At 42.9% G+C, this 23,517-nt stretch overlaps 1 protein-coding gene across 2 annotated transcripts in view; it reads left to right on the top strand.

The window, feature by feature from the left end:
* Positions 1-23,517, top strand: part of RBX1 (ring-box 1) — a 121,712-nt gene that overhangs the window by 80,973 nt on the left and 17,222 nt on the right. For both annotated transcript variants that reach the window (XM_033935079.1, XM_033935078.1), the window contains exon 4: positions 17,423-17,508. In XM_033935079.1, coding sequence (XP_033790970.1) covers positions 17,423-17,487 — 65 coding nt within the window. In that variant the 3' untranslated portion in view covers positions 17,488-17,508. The remainder of the gene's footprint in view (positions 1-17,422; positions 17,509-23,517) is intronic.

Genomic DNA, 23,517 nt, shown 5'->3' with positions numbered 1-23,517 from the left:
CTCTTTCCGACAAGACACAACTCCCCTTGCTTCTTTTGGAAGCGCGGGCCCTCCTTCGCCTGCGGGCTGTGGAAGAGATTCCCCCTTGCCAATGGGGCTCCGAGGTGTATTCTCGGTACTTCCTGGTACCCAAAAAGACTGGGGATCTTTGTCCCATCCTGGATTTGCGGAAACTGAACAAGTTCCTGGTTCGAGAGAAGTTCCGCATGCTTTTGCTTCCCATTATGTATCCCGTTGTGTTCCCTGGACCTGAAGGAAGCCTACAAGCACATTCCGATACATCCGGCTTCTCGATGGTTTCTCCGCTTTCAGGTGGGAAGCCTCCACTTACAGTATCGAGTCCTCCCTTTCGGCCTTGCTTCGTCCCCACGGGTCTTCACGAAGTACCTTGTGGTGCTCGCGGCGGCCCTGCGGTCGCAGGGTCTTCAGGTCTTCCCGTACCTCGATGATTGGCTGATCAAAGCCCCGTCGAGGGAGGGGGTTATTTCAGCGACCCATCAGACTATTATCTTCCTTCAGTGTCTGGGGTTCGAGATAAGCTTCCCCAAGTCTCAGTTGTGCCCCTCTCAGTCCCTGCAGTTTATCAGGGCCGTGCTCGACACGCTCCGCCTTAGGTCGTTTCTGCCGCCGCCTCGGCAGGCTGCTCTTCTGTGGCTGAGTCAGCTGGTGGCTCAGCGGGATTCGGTCTCGGCCAAGCAGAGGATACATGACCTCCACCGTTCACGTCACGCCGTTCACCCGGCTGCATCTTCGGGTTCCTCAGTGGACTCTGGCGTCTCAGTGGCGGCAGGATCGGGATCCCGCTTCTCAGCACGTTGCGGTGACTCCCTCCTTGAAACGCTTGCTCCGTTGGTGGACCGACTCTTCCAATCTGTCCAGAGGTTTGCTCTTTTGCGTGCCCCCGCATCAGAAGGTTCTAACGACGGATTCCTCAGCGTACGCTTGGGAGGCGCACCTCGATTGCCTTCGTACTCAGGGTCCTTGGTCGAGTGCGGACCGTCGCTGCCACATCAACCTGCTGGAGCTCCAGGCTATTTACAACGCTGTGGTGGCTTTTCGTCATTTGCTGCAGGATTCTGTTGTCCTGGTGCGTACCGACAACCAGGTGGCAATGTATTATGTCAACAAGCAGGGGGGTATGGGGTCCCTGTCGCTTTGCAAGGAAGCCCTTCGTCTTTGGCAGTGGGCGTTGCGCCACAACATCTTTCTTCGGGCGATGTATATCCAGGGCGAGTGGAATTGTCTGGCGGACAAGTTGAGTTGCCTTCTTCAGCCGCACGAATGGTCCCTCCATTCTCAGACTCTGCGGCAGGTGTTTGTTCGGTGGGGGACTCTACAGATAGACCTGTTTGCTTCGCCCCTCAATCACAAGTTACCTTGGTTCTGCTCGAGGATATACTCCCCGGATCATCTCGAGGCAGATGCTTTCCTTCTCGACTGGACGGACGGGTTCCTCTATACATTCCCTCCCTTTCCTCTGATTCTCAGGACGCTGGTCCATCTCAAGTCTGTCCGTGCCTCCATGATCTTAATTGCGCCTCGGTAGCCCCGGCAGCTGTGGTTCTCCCTGCTCTTCCAGCTCAGTGTCAGGGAGCCTCTGCTTCTACCTGTGTTTCCTTCTCTGCTATCTCAGAGTCGGGGTTCACTGTTGCATCCCAATCTACAGTCTCTACACTTAACAGCTTGGTTCCTCTCCACGTGTCTCCCTCCTTAGCTTTCTCTCAGTCGGTATGGGATGTTCTTGAAGCCTCTCAGAAGAGCTCCACTCGGCAATGCTATTCCCCGAAATGGACCAGATTTGCTGCATACACCATGGAGCCGCTCTCTGCCTCCTTGTCTTCCGTGCTGGATTATCTGTTTCACTTGTCCCGGTCTGGCCTCAAATCGACATCTATTCGAGTCCACCTCAGTGCGCTTGCTGCCTTTCATCAGCTGCTTGATGGGAAACCGTTATCTGTCCATCCGGTGGTTTCCTGCTTTATGAAGGGACTTTTCAGTGTTCATACTCCACTCAAGCCCCCTCCGGTGGTTGGGATCTTAATGTGGTCCTGGCTCAATTGATGAAACCTCCGTTTGAACCCATTGATAAGACTCCTATGAAGTTTCTCACTTAGAAAGTAGTGTTCCTGGTTGCTGTCGCGTCTGCCCGCCGAGTCAGTGAGTTGCAGGCTCTGGTTGCGGATCCGCCTTTTACTGTATTTCATCATGACAAGGTGGTTCTTCGCACTCATCCTAAGTTCTTGCCTAAGGTGGTTTCGGATTTCCACCTCAACCAGTCCATTGTTCTTCCAGTGTTTTTTCCTAAGCCCCACTCTCTTCCTGGGGAGGTGGCGCTTCACACTCTTGATTGTAAAAGAGCGTTGGCCTTTTACCTGCGCCGCTCCGAGTCTCATCGGATGGCTCCTCAACTATTCCTCTCTTTTAATCCTAACCGGTTGGGCCGCCCTGTTTCCAAGCGCGCTTTGTCCAACTGGTTAGTTGCTTGTATTTCCTTTTGCTACGCTCAGGCTGGTCTCTCATTGCAAGGTCGGGTCACGGGACATAAGGTCCAAGTGATGGCGACATCTGTCGCTTTCCTCTGAGCCACGCCTATTGAAGAGATCTGCAAGGCTGCCACCTGGTCTTCGGTTCATACCTTCACCTCTCACTACTGTTTGGACACCTTTTCCAGGCGCGACGGCCAGTTTGGCCAGTCGGTTTTGCGTAATCTGTTTTCATAAATTGCCAACTTCCCTCCGTCCCTTTTTGGTTAGCTTGGAGGTCACCCACATGTATAGAATATGCTGCCTGCTTGTCCTGGGATAAAGCACAGTTACTTACCGTAACAGGTGTTATCCAGGGACAGCAGGCAGATATTCTCGCAACCCTCCTGCCTCCCTGAGGTTGGCTTCTTTACTAGCTATCTGAACTGAAGACCACGAGGAGGGGATGCGCCCTCTAGTGGAGCAGGAAGGCACGCATGCGTGGGCAGTACTAGCAAATTTGAGATTGTCAATCAAGTTTGCTTGAAAAGCTGTCCGCGATGGGGCTTCGTGGATGACGTCACCCACATGTAGAGATTATCTGCCTGCTGTCCCTGGATAACACCTGTTATGGTAAGTAACTGTGCTTTCCGGTAGCAGAGGTAAAGTCCGAATGGGTCTCTAGCAAGGGGGCCGACGAATCAGTAAGTTTGATTTTTTTCCCCCCCCAAAAAAAACAAATTGATTTGCATCGCGAATTGGGCAGCACTAGTTATTACTACTGCTATCCTTTTTAGCTACTGTTGATCTTACCTCTACTGCAGCATTTATATACAATTCACACGGATTATAACAGCATGAAGACAATTTTTTTCTGTGTCCTGTGAACCCTTGTAATAGTCTTTCAAAACACAAGTTGGGAAGAATTGATCTAGGGGTGTCAATTGCTGTCTGAAATATATTAGGTCAGGCAGAACTTGCAAGTTTAGGAACAAAATATGCATAAATAGAAATCTAATGATTCCTTAGCATCAGCAACAGATGAATCCAAGAACAATTTGTTTATGACCATCTGTCAGTAAGTGGAAATAGAGAGCATATTGAACTGAATTATATAGGAAGGAAATTCATTTTCCTCTACTTTCAGCAGGTGATGGATAGTCTCCCTGGTGCTCCTGGTCTCTTCTGTTGGCGTGCTCCTTTTTCCTGGTTGCATGGTTCAGTTGAGTCTGTGGGGGTGCTAGGCTGATGGTGAGCCAGCTTCTGGTGTACATCTGGTGGTGCCAGGTTCTTCTCCTCCCTTTCCCCCACCCCCACCTACCTACTGCCACTGCTTTCCCTTTGCTCTTTTTTAATGTAAGTAAAGAGAATATTTTGCTTGCTATGGTTTGCAGTAAGGGAGTTCTGCAAAGTTGGTTGCAGCCTGAAATTGACAGCCCTTTCAGCGTGCCCTTGTTCTAGGAGTACTGGTAATGGGGTGAGTATGCCTTTAACTTCCCTTTGTTGGGCCCTTGGGGTTTTTACAGGGTTTCTGGAAGGTGTACAGCAGCACGAGAGTCAAGTGCTGCCTGCACTCTTGAATGCGCAGAACAGCTTCTGGGCAGTGCACTGCAGCAAGAGAGTCAAGTGCTGCCTGCACTCTTGAATGCGCAGAACAGCTTCTGGGCAGTGCACAGCATGTTCGGTGGCACAGGTGGCCTCAGAGTTCATGGAGGAAAAGGTGGGGGAGTTTGGCCTTGCATGGGTGAGTTTTTGGCAAGCTCACTTCTCCCCTTCTCCCTTCCCACAATGTAGCATGTTGGATTTGGCCGCTGTGAAGTAAGAGATGTCAGGGGTGCCTCAATCACTGGAGGGGGGAGAGCAGGAATCAGCAACAGCTATGCCTTTGGATCTGGTTGGTGCTAAGTCCTCTCCTCAAGAGCCCTTCTTCCTTAAGTTCATTGTGCTAATGCACCAGTAATACTTGATGAAGCATGCATTCCTGTGTCTGAGCTTCTGAATACTGTGCAACAACAGCTCTAGCAGGACATTATCTAAGCAAGTGTGTTTGGATATAGCCTCTAACCTGGATTTGATCTCTTCTCCTCCTGGGCCCTCAAAGAGCAGCTTCCTTAGCTTTCTTTTCTTTTCTTTTTTTAAATATGTTTATTGAAAATTTTTTAAACATACAAACAGAACTCAGCAAAAAACAGTACATAGTAAACAAGCAAAATGTGTCGAGTACAAATCATACCTGTCCCACCCATCCTCCCCCTTCCTCACTAATCCCTCCCACCCTCCTCCCTAATCCACCCATCCTCCCCCTCACTAATCCCTCCCACCCTGCTACACTAAACAACAATAATATTCCAGTATCCAGTGTTCCATAAATATCATGGGTTTTCAATAAGTGACTACGAGCTTTATGAGTCAAGGTGAGCCAAAAAGACTCCCAAAGAGTACAAAACACACGGCTCTGCATTGTATCCAAGGATGTCAAGGAAAGGCGTTCCATGGAGGCATGCTGTATCATTAGTATACACCAATGGGACAAGGTAGGTGGTTCCTGTGTTATCCAAATAGCTTTTTTCCCCCAACAGAATAGCTCGCTCCAAAAAACCCTGAAAACCCTTTGGGGAATTGCGGGTAAAGATTTCCAATGTAAAGAACATCTCAGGGCAAAAATTCTATGTATAATGCCACATTGCTGTAATATGCTGGTGAACTTGTGTCCAAATGCTTGAACCAAAGGACAGGACCAAAATTGGTGTCCCAAGATGGCAGAAGATTGATGACGTTTGAGACATTGATCAGTAGGACTCAATTTTGCTCAATAAAGATACGCCATAGATCTGTAAAGGCATAACAAAAATTTATAGTTCATTTCAATAAGAGTTACCGGAGGGGTAATGTGAGATGTATGTTATAGTCCTTTCTTGATTATGGCAGCTATCACACAATGCAAGACCCTAGACCACTTGACTGCATAAAAATCATATGGAAGGCCTCCCAGACTCTCTTGAAGGTACTGATGGTGAAACCGCAATGGTATCTTGAGTTTGAGTGGACAGATATAATGCCTCCGAAAGAGACTTGTTGTTTATCAGTGAGATTGTCCTGAGGTAAGGACCATACATAGGATGACATCTGTGTGTAGGAGAATTAGTCTTTTGCTGTCCAATGTAAATCTGAGATTAGAGCATCAAAGGATTTTAAAGAACCTGTAGAAGTAACAACCTGAAATAGATATTATCCCAGGACAAGCAGGGAGCATATTCTCACACATAGGTGATGTCACCGACGGAGCCCCGCAGCGGACAGCCTCGAAAGCAAACTTGCTTGAAGATCTCGATCTTTCGAGTGCTGCACCGCGCATGCACGCGTGCCTTCCCGCCAGAACTAGGGGGCGCATCTCCTGTGAGGATCCTCAGTTCAACATTTTCCGTGGAGCCGAGAAGACTTGTTCCTCTAGCTTTGCAACGTTGTGCCTTCTCTTCACCGTAGCTGGATTTTCTTTGGTTGCTGTGCTCGTTTTTCGTTTCTCTTTTAGTTTCTGAAAAAACCTAAAAAAAAAAAGTTGTATTTTATTTTTCTTTCACTTTTTGCTCCGGGTGCGGAGGCTTGGGGCCTAGGCCCACTTTCCTTTCTCTCTGGTACAGACTTTGTATTTTCTATGTCCCGGCCCTTGACCGGGTTCAAGCGTTGCTACCAGTGCGGCAGGACGATCTCTATCACCGATCCTCATAGTCGGTGTATGGTTTGTTTGGGTGACAGTCATCGACCAGAGGATTGTGTGTGCTGTCTGACCCTTCAGCCTCAAGCTTTTCGCTGCCGCTGTGACCGGTTTCTTCAGCTCTTCACTGTTATGGAACCCAATAAAACCTCGGCCTCGGCCATGTCGACGCCTTCCGCGTCCAAGACCTCGACATCGGGGGTGTCCTCGGGCGTCAAGACCTCACCCTCGACACCTGTACCGGCCTTGGCCTCGAAGACCTCAGGACCCTCGGCCTTGAAGGCCTCGTTGGTCCCGTCCTCGAAGCTTGCAACTGGGGGTAAGTCTCCTGCTTCCTTTTCAGGTACCATTCCCAAGAAGCCTCCAGAGTCTCTATCTTTGCAAACCGTGACCCCGGGTTTGGCTCTGTCATCGAGGCCTTCAGCTAAGCGTGCCTCCAAGTCTCGGGAATACTCACATTCGAGGTCACCCTCCTTGGAGAGCACTGCGGCACCTACGAGACTGGACCCTTTTGTCTCGGTGCCCATGTTTGAGGATATGTTGAAGTCCATCTTAACTACTCAAATTTCCTCTATTGTGGCTCAGTTGGTCCCGTCCTCGACTTTGCCTCCGGTAGACCAGCCTGAGCAGCAGTCTGAGACCCTTGTGAAGCCTCCTCGGGGCAGATCTCGCAAGAGGGTTTCTTCCTCGGACTCCTCGCCGGATCCTTCTTCAAGGTCTGTGTTGCCTCGTCCGAAGCATCATTCGAGGCAGTCGAAGCACCTGACTTCTAAACTACCGAAGCCTACAGAGGCTTCTTCGAGGCTACCGCATCGCTCTCATGCTCAGGGTGCTTCGTCTAGTTTTGGCGGGAAGGCACGCGCGTACGGTGCAGCACTCGAAAGATCGAGATCTTCAAGCAAGTTTGCTTTCGAGGCTGTCCGCTGCGGGGCTCCGTCGGTGACGTCACCCATGTGTGAGAATATCTGCCTGCTGTCTCTGGATAACAACTGTTACGGTAAGTAACTGTGCTTTACATGTTGGTGGCCTACCACGCCGAAGAAGGAAACTGTGAGGTCCCCAGGGCAAAGTCTCTGTTATCCAAGAACAGCCGATAAAGCGTTGCTATAGGTAGAATCCATAGATGTTTACATAAACTACTCCAAACTCGGTGCAGTGGTGTAAACAAAAGATCTCCTGTAGGAGAGGGTTGCATAGGGAAATGCTTAGAATGTAGCAGGTTACAAAGGGTGAGTTCATGGGCCATTGCTGAAAAATGTTGAGTTCTCCTAAACCAATCATTTAAGTGTCTCATTTGGCAAGCTTGGGACAACAACTTTAAACTTTGCAACCCCAGGCCACCCCAGTCCTTGGGCCTCATCAATGCAGACAATGATAACAGTGCCCTTTTCCCATTCCACAAATAATGACTCAAGCTTCTACCCAAGTCTTTGTCATGTTTAGCAGATAACAGTACAGGATTATGTCTTTCCTCCTTGGCCGATGTTTGACCGGATCAATCAAAGGATCACGGCCCATCCAGGACGTGGCATTCTGGTGTTTCCAGTTTGTTCTTGCGGACCGTGGTAATGCATATCTGGTGTGTCTGCACAGGAGTTGCAGCCTTCAGCTGAATGACCATCCAGACCTCCCGCTGAGTTCAGTGGCCTTGGAGGTTCCGGGTCCTTTGCTTTTACGGCATGGCTCTTGAGCATGCAGCCTTAGAGCACAGGGGATATTTTGCTATGGTTGTAAATGATCTTCTCAAGTCTAAGAGGTTGTCCATGTTTTTGGCTTGTACTAAGGCGTGGCAGGCCTTCCGACGTTGGTGCGTCCAGGACCAGGTGGTGCTCCGACCTCGCTGATTCTTGCCTGCCTTCAGGCTGGTCTGAATAAAGGCTTCTCTTTGGGTCCAAGTGATTGGGCGCCCTCTTGTTTTTAGATCCCGGGAGCATCTGCCCTTGTGGATGTCTCATTCTGATGTCACTAATTTTCTGAAGGGGGCTCTTCATGTCAGACCATTGATTAAGCAACCTTTCCCTTCCTGGGACCTTTAACCTGGTGCCGTCTAGCCTTACCAAGGCTCCTTTGAGATGCTTCCCTCTTGGACTTGATTCTAAAGACCATTTTCTGGTTGCCATTCCTTTGGCACAATGTGTGTTGGAATTACAAGCTTTGTCTTACTAAGCCCATTTCCTCCATATTTCAGAGGATGGGGTTTCCCTTTGGACAGTTCCCTCCTTCTTGCTGAAGGTGATTTCAGCTTTCCACGTTATTAAGGAAGTGTATTTGCCTGCCTTTCAGTCTACAGGTTCCAGGACACAGGATCACCTGTTGAAGAAACTGGATGTGTGCAGAGTTCTTCTGCGTTCAAGAGGTCACCAATGAGTTTCATCTCTCTGACCATTTGTGCTGACTCATTCAGTTAAGCGGGGCGCTTCTGCTTCCAAGGCCACGTTTTCCAAATGGATCTGTAGGGCCGTTTGGTCAGCCTATATTCTTTCCGGGAAACAGTCTCTTTTTTCCATCAAGGCACATTCTACCAGGAGTGTGGCTTCTTCATAGCTAGATCTGTCTCTCCTGAGGAGATTTGCAGAGCGGTGACGTAGTCTTTTCTTCACACATTTGCCAAGTTCTACAGAGTGGATGTGGCAGCAAGACAGGACGCTGCTTTTGGGCCCTCGGTCTATAGGGTTGGCGCAGCAAGCCCACCCTATTTTTTGGGGGGAAGAAAACTGGAACCCTCTTCCGGAGTCTGTCATAGGGGAAAACACCCTCCAGGGATTCAAGACAAAGTTAGACAAGTTCCTGCTGAACCAGAACATATGCAGGTAGGGCTAGTCTCAGTTAGGGCGCTGGTCTTTGACCAGAGGGACGCCGCGTGAACAGACTGCTGGGCACAATGGATCACGGGTCTGACCCAGCAGCAGCAATTCTTATTAGAGAATGATATGGTGGTTGTTACCCGCGGGTAACCCGCAGAAACGGTCACCAAAAAGTCACCACGAGATCGGGGACAAGGCCATTCACCGCCCCGTGTAGTGGTGAATGATGAGCACGCTCGGTGAAAGAGTGTGCGGTCCGGCAGCCCCTCTCTCCCGCTGGCTGTCCGGCTGTGCATCTCCCTTCCTCCCTCTCTCTCTTTCCCTTACTTTCTCTTGTGGCGAAACTGGCGATTTCTATAAGGCTATGCGCTGTATTACAGCCGGAGCCTTGAAGTCGCATCGCTTTGCTTGCTGGAAAAGTCTCCTCTGACACAACTTCCTGTTTCCGGTTGCATCGGAGGAGAATTTTCCAGCAGGCAATGTAACATGAGTTCAAGGCTCCGGCTGTAATACAACATATAGCCTTTTAGAAATCGCCAGTTTCGCCACAAGAGAAGGTAAGGGGGGGAGGGAGGTAGCTGCTGGACTGCGCAAAGGGTGCTGGGGGTGGGGGGATGGAGGAGAGAAGACGCTGGGAAATGGGGAAGAGAGAGTAGGAAGAAGATGCTGGGAAATGGGGAACAGAGAGTGGGGAGAAGACGCTGGAAGGGAAGAAGACAGAGATGCCAGACTATGGGGAAGCGGAGGGAAGAAGATGGGTGCCAGACCAATTGGAGGGGGGGTGAAGGGAGTAGCACAGTAACAGAGCAAATGGAAGACACAAAGAGACGGCAGACAATGGATGGAAGGAATTGAATGAGAAGATGAGGGAAGCAGAAACCAGACAACAAAAGGTAGAAAAAAATTTCTATTTATTTATTTTTCTTTAGGATAAAGTAGTATATTAATTGTGTTTATAAAAATTTATAAACAAAGCTCTGCCAGATGAACATCTCTTTCTCTAGTATAGCAGCCAGAACTTTGATTTATAAGGAAGGAATAAGCTAAATATTGCATTACTGAGACTTGTATGGATGCTGTGGGGACAGGACGGTGAAGAGGATATGGGGACGGGGACAGAATTTTTCCCCGTGTCGTCTCACCTATTGCACTGGAAAAAGATTATGTACTTACCCTGGTAAGCTCTTTTCCAGTAGATAGGTGAGACATTCTAGACTCCCACCCAGTCCTTCCTGCGTCTGTCTACTGTATCAATCTGTTTTATGCTTGTCCAAGTTGACTCTTGGATATCTGTCAGCCCCTGTGGACTGGGCAGAATGTATATATATTTCAATTTATTGGGGAGTAGTTTCTGAGTTCCTTTAAAGTCAGTGTTGGCAATTAATGGTACTGTTTAGTTACTTTTGAGCAGAATAATTTGTGTAAGCCTGTTGCTACAGGTGCCTCTACTAGTCTACTTCATATGTGTTGGGTGACTCTGTGCTTGGATACTAACTGAAGGTGGAGCTAGAGAGCCCAGTGATGTACAACAGGCAGAGTGAAAAATCTGGAGTGGATTCCTTCTGCAGCAGCACACGGCTACGGAGAAATAACCCTACTATCTAAAATGTCTCACCTATCTACTGAAAAGAGTTTACCAGAGTAAGTACATAATCTTTGTATCCAGTAATCTACCCCTGATTCCAACCTCAAGGTGGCTAGGGCTATGTCATGTATCTACCCCATTGTAGCACAAGAGCTAGACAAGCTGAAATTGCCCAAGGTGGATGTTTAGTGCTACAGTGATTAAGAAGACCACTTTTCCAGTGGAGGGTTAACTTTGCTCTTAAAGAAAGGATGCTGGAGTCAGCCTTGAAACTTTCCTTTGAGGTTCCAGCCCTCTCCTTGAAAGCAGGTATTTGTGATTCATATGCCGCCAGGGCATGCCTCGCTTGGGTACAGTGGGGGGCAAACTCTGCATCCGATTCTGAAGGTTGTTGCCCTTGAATTCCCAGCTGTAAAGTTGGGTTTGGCTTACTTAGTGGATGTGCTGGACGATTTGATTAGGGCCTCAGCCAAGCTAGTGGCAGTGGTGGTTACTGCAAAGCATTTGTTCTGGCTGAGGCATTGGGTAGTGGATTCCACATTCAAACACCTCACCAGGTTGTCCTTTTGGCTTCTTTTTGAAGAGGATCTGGAGAGATTAGTGAAAGACTTGGTGTGGGGGCAGCTCTAAGGCTCAGCGGTTGCCTGAGGACAAGCCAAACTCTTCTCTTAGGTTAGTCTCGGCCTCGCCTTAGGTACTCCAAGTGCTATATGCTCAGCAGGGTTTCTTCCTACTATAGACAGATATCAGGGCCAGTCCTTTTATTTGAACAAAGGATATCTGGGCCCAGTCCACCAAGTCAACTTCTGCCTTCACAGTTGGCTATAGGGAGGCACCTGTTTAAAATTTGTGGGGAGTGGACCAGAATTACATCAGATCAGTGGGTGCTGGGTCTTATCAGAGACAGTTAGAAATTAGAGTTCTCCTGTCCAATTGGGGATTTTTTTTCTTGGAATCCCCATGCAAGGAAGCCTGCAAGGGATTCAATTCATTCTGTAAACTCTACTAAATGGGCAGTCTGACCAGTGCTGGTACTTCATCTATTTTGTGGTTCCAAAGAAAAGTGTTTTCTTTTCATCTAGTTCTTGATTTGAAGCTTGTCAGTAGGTCCCTGGAGGTTGGGAACTTCCACATAGAGACCTTGCACTGATGGTGGAGGTTGTTCAGCCAGGAGAGTTTCTCACCTCATTGGTTTTCAAGGAGGTTTTTACCTCTATTCCAATTTGGCCACCTTACTAGCACTTCTTCACTCTGCAGTGGTGGGGTAAGCTTATTCAGTTTTGAAACCATGTGTTTGTCTTACAGCAGCATCCAGGACCTTCGGTCTGTCCCGATATGGCAATTCTTATGTTCCTTGCGGCACGCTTTTTTCAAGCATTATTGTTTGGACATTGCAGCAAGGACAGACACTTCATCTGAAGCATTTATTCTTTCTGATATTGCCTCTGCTTCCTGCACTGTTTAGAATATAGCAAAGCAATCCTTATTCATTCCTGGATTCATCTGCTGGAGATACTAAGGAAGGAAAAATTCTTACCTGATAAACTTTCTTTCCTTTAGTCACAGCAGATGAATCCAGGATTCCACCCTATTTCTATGTCAGGTATTCTCAATTGGTTTCTTTGTTTAAGGTGGTTGATTCAGGTTGCTACTTCAGCTAGTTCCTTGATGATATTGGGGCCTTGGATTGTAAAGAAGGAGAATGCCAGCCATTTTGTCACTTTCTGCTTTAAGGGAAATACTATCAATAAGTGTTCAAAAGTTGTCTGGATCACTATGCATTAAAGTGATTTATGTTGTATTCCAAAAGGACACCTCAGCCCCACCACTCCACCGCATGTAATATTTTCTATATAGCAGGAAGCATATTGTGGTGCTTCATCATTGGCTGTCACTTTTTGGTTATTCACTACTAGTTTCCTTATTTTTTATATATATAGAAGTTTTCTTTTTAGTTTCTAGTTTTTAGTTTTTATCTCAATAATTTAAGAAATAAATATTCTCTTAACACTCAACCTTCCAAGTGTCATAGTGTACGATTTAAAAGTAAATTGTACTTATCTCAGCCAACACCAGGGGAGTCTGACCCGACATGTTTCACACAACAGTGTTTTATCAAGGGTCTCCCTGTGAAATATAAAGCAGAGGCTGTCACATACATTTCCGTGCTGCCCCTCCCCCATCAAAATCTTATTGAAAAGCTATATGCTCATATACATTTAGTTTTACACTCACCAAGGCTGCCGCTGTCATCCGACTCCGTATCTAAGTGAGCAAAGATGGCGGCGGCGTCCCTGATCTGGAGTTTAAATCCTCCCTCTCAAACAACTATAGTGAACGCCCCCTGTAGCTCATTGGTCCAGAACTAAAGTTACATCAGAGAACCCCATTCTAATTCGCTGTTCAAGCCATGAGGCTCAACTGTGTCAAGTGAGAAAATCAGTCTTTGTTCATTCTCATTAAGTTTACTCTGATCACATCCCCCATCCCACCCTGTCACTTTCTTGATGACACGCCATCTCAGATCTGCAGTAGTATGTCTAACCCTCAGCCAATGATCTACTAAGGGGGCTTGCAGTGTCTTATTGACTATACGAGATTTGTGTTCTGTCAACCTTACTTTAATTTTTCTACTAGTTCGCCCCACGTATATGAGGTCGCACGGACAGAGGATGATATAGATCACCCCCTGGGTGTTACAATCGGTGACATGTTTAGATTTTAAAGTTATTGGTCTACCCGGAACCCTCCAAAGGTCCCCCTGGATGGTGGAGGGGCACCACTGGCACCGTCCACATGTCCCATGGTGTCCTCCCTCCCCCTCATCGGGCCGGACACCATTCCTTTGGAAGTTGCACTTTTGACCTAACGTGCTGCCCCGGGTATAAGCTATCCTAGGGAAAAGTTCCAGAGGTTTATGAGGTTGTACAATAAACCAATATTTTTTAAACATGTTCACCATCGCCTTGGTTGCTTTTGAAAAAGGCAGAACACATGTGAGTTGGTCTTCCTCGCTATTGGTCTGGGATGGTTCTTGCAGGAGTAATTCCCTCTGTGCATATTTCCCCCTAATGAAAGCCTGTTTTATAGATCTTTCTGGATAGCCTCTCGCCCGAAGGCGGTCCGTTAATTTTTTTGCTTGTATTCTATATTCCCCCAAAGAGGAACAAACCCTACGTATACGTAAAAATTGCCCTATGGGTAAGTTGAAACGTAGTTTAAACGGATGAAAACTATTATAATGCAGTATAGTGTTGCGAGTGACAGGCTTCCTATATAGGGTAGTGCAGATGTTCCCTCCCTGTATTTGAACAGTAATATCTAGAAAATCTATCTCCATCTGGTGGCATGTCATGGTAAATTTAATGTTTGGATCCACCGAATTCAAAAACTCCACAAAAGAATCTAGATCTTGTTTTGTGCTGTCCCAAATGAAAAAAATATCATCTAAAAATCTACCCCAAAATCGAATATGGGAATTCCATGGAGATGTATATACCCAGGACTCTTCAAATCTAGCCATATATAGGGCAGCTACAGAGGGGGCCAAAGTGGCACCCATCGCCACCCCCTGTATTTGTTGGAAAAAACATTTGTGATATTGAAAATAATTCTTTTTAATCACCCAAAAGGCTAGCTGCATTACGAATTCAATGGGCAGTTGGTGGGTATCTTGTCTCTGGAGTGACTCTTTTATGACCTGGAGAGCGTCATCCTGAGGAATCTGAGTATATAAAGAAACCACATCAAGGGTCACCAGCCATTTGCCTTTCATATCTAGTTGTAATTTATCCAGATTTCTTAAAAAATGGGAAGAGTCTCTGATATATGATTTAATTTTAGGGACTTCCTCCCTAAGGAAGAAATCAACTACCTTTGACAAAGGTTCCAAAATGGAGGATCGGGTGTTAACGATAGGTCTACCCGGGGGGTTCATAAGAGTCTTATGAACCTTGGGGACAAATGAAATCTTAGGGACTTTTGGATTCTTTTCAAACATGAAGGTATATTCTTTCATAGTGATCGTACCCCTTTCACGATGTTCATTCAGGAAATGTAGTATTTCTTCCCCTAATGCTGTTGTAGGGTCCTCTTGGAGAAGACTATACGCCTGTGTGTTTGCTAATTGGCGTTCCGCTTCCATGTTATAGTCTACCCTATTTAATACAACTGTGGCCCCTCCTTTATCGGCTTTAGTAATGATGATATCTTTGTTTTCCAGAAGCTCCTGGAAACCACTTTTTTGTCCTTTAGTTATGTTATAAGGACCTATGTCCTGCCAACTTCTCTGGAGGTCTCTAAGTTCCGTCATGATCAACTCCTTAAAGGTAAAAATAAGAGGATCCATAGGGCCTGGGGGAATCCAAGAGGATCTAACCTTACATACACTAATGGAATTCCTATTGGTTGTCTCTTGAGATGCCTGTTCTTCCTCCGTTAGTAGGGGCTCTTCCTTCATGTTGTCATGAAAAAAGACCCTCAATTGCATCTTTCTCACAAAGGCATGTAATGCTATATGAAGTTTAAAGAAATCAGGGGGATGAGACATTACAAATCCTAGACCTTTCTCTAAAATCTCATTTTGTGAGTTGGTAAGACGCAAACATGATAAATTGATCACTGACGAGAAGTTGTCGTCCGAGTTTTGTGCGTTACTTGTTGGACATTTCCCCTTGTGCGTTGGTATCTTGTCCGCCCCCGTCCTCGAGAGTCTGCATTGGTAGACTCCCCTGGTTTCTCAGTGTTCACTTCAATAGAACCTTCGCTGGTAGTATCCGACTCTCCAGATGAACTATCGAATGATACTTTTTTCTTCTGTGATACAGAAGAAAGTTTTTCTCTGCCATGAGTATACCCGATCCTGTAGATAGTCCCTTTGGTCCCTTTTCCATTTCTTAATTTTGTTGGTCCTAATCTCTTCTCTAAAGGTTTTCATTGACGTTTTCAAATCCTTCAATTTTTGGTCAAAATCGCTGGTGTCCTGCCGTTGTTGTAATTCATTTTCGATGTTGCTCACCTTAACACACAGTTCTTTTTCTGTACTCTCGGTGGTCTCAACCAAGAGAATCATGAGGTCTCTTAAACATTTGTTCAATATCGCTGTCCATCGATCTGTAAAGGACTTTTCAGTTGAAATCATTTTAGGTTCTTTTAAAATGCGCAGACCCCTAGGGATCATTGCATTTTTTAGATATTGCACCAATGTGCTGCAGTGCAGTTCAGCACTAAACATGTCACCGATTGTAACACCCAGGGGGTGATCTATATCATCCTCTGTCCGTGCGACCTCATATACGTGGGGCGAACTAGTAGAAAAATTAAAGTAAGGTTGACAGAACACAAATCTCGTGTAGTCAATAAGACACTGCAAGCCCCCTTAGTAGATCATTGGCTGAGGGTTAGACATACTACTGCAGATCTGAGATGGCGTGTCATCAAGAAAGTGACAGGGTGGGATGGGGGATGTGATCAGAGTAAACTTAATGAGAATGAACAAAGACTGATTTTCTCACTTGACACAGTTGAGCCTCATGGCTTGAACAGCGAATTAGAATGGGGTTCTCTGATGTAACTTTAGTTCTGGACCAATGAGCTAAAGGGGGCGTTCACTATAGTTGTTTGAGAGGGAGGATTTAAATTCCAGATCAGGGCCGCCGCCGCCATCTTTGCTCACTTAGATAAGGAGTCGGATGACAGCAGCAGCCTTGGTGAGTGTAAAACTAAATGTATATGAGCATATAGCTTTTCAATAAGATTTTGATGGGGGAGGGGCGGCACGGAAATGTATGTGACAGCCTCTGCTTTATATTTCACAGGGAGACCCTTGATAAAACACTGTTGTGTGAAACATGTCGGGTCAGACTCCCCTGGTGTTGGCTGAGATAAGTACAATTTACTTTTAAATCGTACACTATGACACTTGGAAGGTTGAGTGTTAAGAGAATATTTATTTCTTAAATTATTGAGATAAAAACTAAAAACTAGAAACTAAAAAGAAAACTTCTATATATATAAAAAATAAGGAAACTAGTAGTGAATAACCAAAAAGTGACAGCCAATGATGAAGCACCACAATATGCTTCCTGCTATATAGAAAATATTACATGCGGTGGAGTGGTGGGGCTGAGGTGTCCTTTTGGAATACAACATAAATCACTTTAATGCATAGTGACTTTTGAACACTTATTGATAGCATTTCTTGGGCTGGACAGAATATCTACCTTACCTATATTGCCAATTCCAATGTTAGCTTTAAGGGAAATACTGGCAGGCCAGGATGCACTCTTCCTATATAGCAGAGTTCTCTATGCTTTCCTCTATCTCCACCTGCTGGTCATAATCCAGTTGATTCTGGATTCATCTTCTGTGATTAAAGGAAAGAATTATCAAGTAAGTTGTAATTTTTTCATAAATAGTGTCTGCATGCATGAGAAAGTAGCCAAGGAGTCATTTTCAGTCTTTTTCTTGAGACCAGGGAGTGTTTTCCTTTTCTCCTTCCCATGGCATTAAGAGATGTATTAGGGACAGAATCGGAATAGAAAGTTACTTCTTCTGAGGGATAGATAATAGTCCTTTGAAGTATTTCTTTCTTGCTCCAGAGTACAATAGTACTGACAGAGTGAGCTGAAGAATAGGTATAGGTAAAATAATAGTGTCAATGTATATGAAAGCTGCAAGCCACATAGTAGTAATCACAATGTAGGGATCTAGTGAAGAGAGGTTCTAGATAGTGGGTAATGTGTGGCTTCCCTAACATCCAAGGAGCTGAAGTAAGAGAAATAATTCCATCATGTTGGTGTTGTAGAGTGTTTTTATACTGATCAGTAGCAGTCGAGTGACTCTCCTTTTCCTTTTTCAGCATGCATTCCACTTCCACTGCATCTCCCGCTGGTTAAAGACACGGCAGGTCTGTCCACTGGATAACCGAGAATGGGAGTTCCAGAAGTATGTGCATCTTAATTTTGCAGCTTGCTTTTTGTTTGCAATAATTTCATCTAGTAAACTTTGTATACACATACATTTACAGATTCAAAGCACTGATTGATGGCTTGATCACTACAGTAATCCAGTTCTTTTTTTATTGTCCACCATACGAATCCAGATATATGGTTTATAGTCCTTTAAACAGCAAATCAAGATAGTATAAATGCTTATGAGCTCTGCTTTATATACATTCATGTGAAAAAATTAGGACATGCCATGAAATATTCAGTTCTTCCTTAAGAAATGTTCACATATCGATGTCAAATCTTTTTTTTATTTATCCCTGGAAAAGAAAGTGATGTAATTTCAGGTAAACAACAAAGATTTCCCTTGATTTACTCATGAAACAAAAGTTATCCACAAAAATGTGTATTCTAACTGAGGAATAAATTAGGACACCCCCACATATCCTCCCACTTAAAGTGGCTCAAATCACACACAGGTAGCACATCAGGTGCACATGATTAGAACATAGTTACTCAGCATTTTGAAGGAGGTTTGCCCTATTGAAACTTCAGACATTTAGTTTGGTGTGCTCATGACTGCTGCAGTTAGAGAGAACACCATGGTGAGATCAAAAGAGCTGTCTGAGGCTTTCAGAAAGAAGATTGTAGCAGCTTATAAGTCTGGAAAGGGATTTTAAAAGATCTCGAAAGAATTTTACATTAGCCATCCCACGGTCCGGAAAATAGTGTACAAGTGGAGGACTTTCCAAACAACTGCCAACATGCCCAGGTCTGGCTGTCAAAGCAAGTTGACCTCAGAGCAGACCGCAAGATGCTTAAAGAAGTCTCCAAAAACCCTAAAATGTTATCACAGGACTTACAGCAGTCTCTTGCTACTGTTGATTTGAAAGTGCATGCCTCTACAATCAGAAAGAGACTGTACAAATTTAACTTGCATGGGAGGTGTGCAAGGAGTAAAACTTTGCTCTCTAAGAGAAGCATCAAGGCCAGACTGAAGTTTGCCAGAGAGAACATAGACAAACACCAGGACTTCTGGAATAGTGTTCTATGGACAGATGAGTCTAAAATTGAATTATTTGGACACCAGAAAAGAGGACATATTTGGCATACACCAAATACAGCATTCCAGGAAAAGAACCTCCTACCAACTGTGAAGCATGGAGGTAGAAGTGTCATGGTTTGGGGATGCTTTGCTGCAGCAGTACCTGGCCAGCTCACCATCATAAAATCCACCATGAATTCTCTCTTTTTTTGTAATAATTTTTTTTCTCCAAATTCTTTATTCATTTTTTCATCTTACATCAAGAACACAATATTACATCATTTATACCCTCCCCTCCCACCCTTCCCACAAAATATCATATAAATATTATCAATTGATCGAACCTTAATATAACTTTATACCCTCCCCCTCCCTATGAATAAGTGTACTTTCAATGGATAATGGTGTCTAATCATTGCAATAAATTGTCAATGGTCCCCAAATCTTTTTAAAATTATTATAATTCCCTCTTTGTATGGCAATTACTCTTTCCATTTTGTAAATGTGGCATAACGAATTCCACCAGAAGATATAGTTTAGTCTACTGTAATTTTTCCAATCACTGGTAATATGTTGTATAGCGACTCCTGTCATGATCAATAAAAGTTTATTATTGCTTGATGAAATTTGACTTTTTGTTCTCATTGACATACCGAACATTATTGTATCATATGATAATGCTACATGGTTTTCCAATAAACAATTAATTTGAGACCAGATTGATTTCCAAAATGCCATGATACAAAGACAATAGAATATTAAATGATCTAAAGTCCTTGTTTCCAGATTACAATGCCAGCATCTATTAGACTTAGAGCTATCCAACTTTTGTAATCTAACTGGGGTCCAAAATGCTCTATGCAAAATAAAAAACCAAGTTTGTCTCATAGATGCAGACACTGTAGATCTCATTCTCCAAGACCAAATTCGTGGCCATTGAGACGCAGTAATTTGATGCTTTATCTCAATGCTCCAGAGGTCGCTAAGTCCATTTTTAGGTTTTTTATTTATATATCCATTTATCAATTTATACCACTGTGCGGCCTGGTGACCCAAGAAGTCCACCTGAAAGCATAAAAACTCTAGACTATACTGATTAATGAGATTTTTCCATTCAGGGAACCCCTTCTGAATAGCCTACTTCAGTTGCAACCATCTAAAGCTTTGTGATTTATTAAGACCATATTTATGTTGCAACTGGAAAAAGTCAAGCAGCTTACCATTTGAAATAACATCACCCAAAATTCGTATACCTGCAATCATCAAATGCTTCCAGATGACCTTAAATCCGCCAATTTGAATCTTGGAGTTTAACCATATAGTTAGATTAGTTGATTTATAGATTGGAATAGGCATTAAATTACTAACATATCAGAGTTTTCCATGTATCCATAAATATTTTGTTTTCTTTATATAACCTAGGCATTTTAATACTAAGAACATGACATAGTCTCAAAGGTTCCCTGAGGTTCTGAGTCACCATTCCAACCACAACCAATCTGGAGTATTATCAATGAGCTCTGGGAGTACCCAATACATACCCTGTCTCAAAATATAGGCTTTACGATACCTATAGAAATTGGGAAAATTTACCCCACCCTCCGCAATTGATTTTTGTAGAGATACTAAAGCAATTCTAGGAGTTTTGCCCAACCAAAAAATTTTTGTAAGAATACTATTTAACTTTTTATAAAAGGTCCCCTTAAAAAAAACTGGTAACATTCCCATCTGATAACATACCACAGGCAATATCATCATTTTAATAGTTTGAACTCTCCCCCACCAAGACAGATGTAATGGATTCAATTGCTCACACATTTCTGTTACCTTCTGCAATAAAAATTTTTCATTCTCTTTCATTGTGTCTTCCAGCGTGTTTTTTATGCAAATACTCAAATATTTTAATCCATCTTCCTTCCATACAAGAGAAAATGAATCAAACAAGCCTTTTGTACAATATATGTTTAGTGGAAGTAGTTCAGATTTACTCCAATTAATCTTATACCCTAAAAATTTTCCAAATTTCTCAATCAAATCAAGTAAGCATGGAATGGTTGTTTCTAGATTTCTCAATTGAAGCAAAATATCTGCATATGCAGAGACTTTGTATTCCCGGTCTGAATAAGGAATACCCTGTATCTCCTTTACTTGCTGAATAGCTAATAACAAGGGTTCCAAAACAATATCAAAAAGCAAAGGAAATAGTGGACAACCTTGTCTAACTCCCCTCCGCAAATTAAAGCGTTCTGAATAATTATTATTAATATATAATTTTGCGACAGGGGAGCTATACAATGTTTGAATCATTTGTATAAATCTTGAACCTATTCCAAACCACTCCATAGCTTGATACATGAAGGTCCAAGGATACAGAAAAAGCCGGATCTTTCAAGGCTTTTGTTAAATTTAACATATGAAAAGCCGATCTTGTATTATTAGATGAATGTCTTCCAGCAACGAATCCAGTTTGGTGCATTTCAATAATAAAAGGGAAAGCCTTGGCTAAACATAAAGCCAAAGTCTTAGCCAAAAGTTTTCCATCTACATTAATTAATGATATAGGCCTGTAATTTGAAACCAATGTGGGATCTTTGTTTGGCTTTGGCAAAACTATAGTCAATGATTCCGCCATAGTACCTGTAATGCAACCCTTATTTAGTTGAGCCTGATATAATTTCAATAAATGAGGTAATAGGGTAATTTGAAATGATTTATAAAATTCTACCGTGAAACCATCACCACCTGGAGCAGATCCAACTCTAAGAGACTTCAACGCTGTTTCTAATTCTTTTAATGATATAGGCTCGTCTAAACTTTTTTTAAGTTCAGGAATTTTCGGCCCCTCAATTAGATTCTAAAAATCTAAACCATCTTTTTCTCTATTTTCATAAGGCTCAGAAGAATATAGGTTTTTATAAAAATTTAGAAATTGACTTAAAATGCTTCCAATTTTAGTATGTATCTCTCCTTTCTCATCCTTCATTGCAATAATTTTTGTTCTTCTTTTCTTTGCTTTAAAATAATTTCCCAATAATCTTCCCGCCTTATTTGAACTTCCATAATACAAAGTTTGTTGGGAAAACAAATCATTCCTTACAAATTTTGATGATATCTCATTATATTTACCCTTTGCTTTTAATAAAGCCTGCAGGGGACTTTGCTTCCATTTATCAACTAATTTAGCTTCTAACTGTTTAATTTCATTTTCCAAATCAGAAAATTGTTTTTTAAGTTGTTTTCTAATATACACCAAATATGAAATATTTCCTCTCATGGTAGCCTTAAATGCTACCATGCTAGAAATTAATATTTCTATGGTAATTTCTTCTGAAGTATTAATTTGAAAAAATTCAATCATTTTTAATTTAAATGCATCAAGGAAATTTGAATCTGCAATCAATGTATTATCGAACCTCCATACAGACCTGCTATATTCTTGCTCATCAAACTTAAATTCAATCCATACGCCTCCATGATCAGACAAAATGATAGGATCAATGGAGGCTTTTGTCACTTGTTGCACTAAGTGATTTGAGACAAAAATATAATCTATTCTTGAAAAGGATTTATGAACTTGTGAACAAAAAGAAAATTCCCGATCATCAAAATGAAGTATCCGCCATATATCCTTCAAATCACAAGATTGAACCAAATTAATCCTAATGATTTCATTATTTTACTTGGTTTTTTATCCATAATAAATCCATGACAGCATTGAAATCTCCAGCCACCACTAAATTAGAAGCGGCCAGTGGGAGTATCAATTGTAACTTTTTAAAAAATTCGTTCTGAGTCTTATTTGGAGCATACACATTAAGCAAATCCAGGGTATTATTTCCCATGCTCATTTTCACATGAACCCACCTACCCAAGGGATCAAAATCAATCATTTGAAAATTAGCTGTGCATTTTTATTAATATGGCAACCCCAGCTTTTTTCCCAATTGCAGGAGCAAAAAAACTCTGTTTAACCCATCCCCCTTCCAATTTTTTTGACTCTATTAATGATAGGTGTGTCTCTTGTATATAACAAATGTCTGCATTCTGTTTTAAGAATGCCAGCATTATTTTCTTTTTTATTTGATGATGAAGGCCATTAACATTTAATGAAAAGATTTTAATCTCCATTATAAATTTTTTTTTCAAAATCCAACAATTTATTTTAATTAACTTAATATGAATAGATACCAATGTACCATTGTTAAAACTTTTAAAGTGAAATTTCTCCTTTCCAAATCTTCTCAATCCCTTTTTTGAAAAACCTCCCTCCCTTCTCCCTCCCCCACCCCTACATAAATTGACTGCCTTGGAACACACTTAGGATTAGTAATCACAATACCCCCTCCCTCAGGCAACTTCCATCATCCTTTTCCCTTGACTATACTTAAAAGTTATAAACTTTATACTTTAATATATTACAAATCAAGTATTCCCTCAATAATTACCCCTATATATAATGAAATCCTACTTATTTATATCAAAAAGTATTTCATATAGCCCATTTTATTCCTTTTCCAATTAGATCAAGTTTATAAAATTATGTCTGACCAATCCCATAAATCCTTTTACTACTTTTTACAATAAAAGAAATAAAACATTATAACTCTTGTTGTCAAGATAATATTCTTAATCAATGCTTGAATTTCCATTTAAAAACTATTTCATGTTCTATATAACTTTCAATTAATAACATTAACATTTAATCAATTCGCTTTTCTTTTTTTCATATACTAAAATCCTTCTCAATATAGTTCAAGTTAGACTTATATAAAACCTTTGAAATTAAAGAGAAGAATCACCTTCTCCATTAAAGAATTCATATTTCAAAAAAATAGAAGATGAACTTTTTCCCCCTCTAATATCATAGAGATAAAAATATTATTAATCTTCTCCATAAAATTAATTCAACTTGACTCAACTTCTTAATTAAGTCAAGTTAACTTGTCCATCTTGTATATCCTT

This window comes from Geotrypetes seraphini, chromosome 2 (genome assembly GCF_902459505.1).
Source record: "Geotrypetes seraphini chromosome 2, aGeoSer1.1, whole genome shotgun sequence".
Taxonomy (NCBI): domain Eukaryota; kingdom Metazoa; phylum Chordata; class Amphibia; order Gymnophiona; family Dermophiidae; genus Geotrypetes; species Geotrypetes seraphini.
The sequence above is the reverse complement of the archived record's forward strand: the minus strand, read 5'-3'. Positions and strand labels throughout refer to the sequence as shown.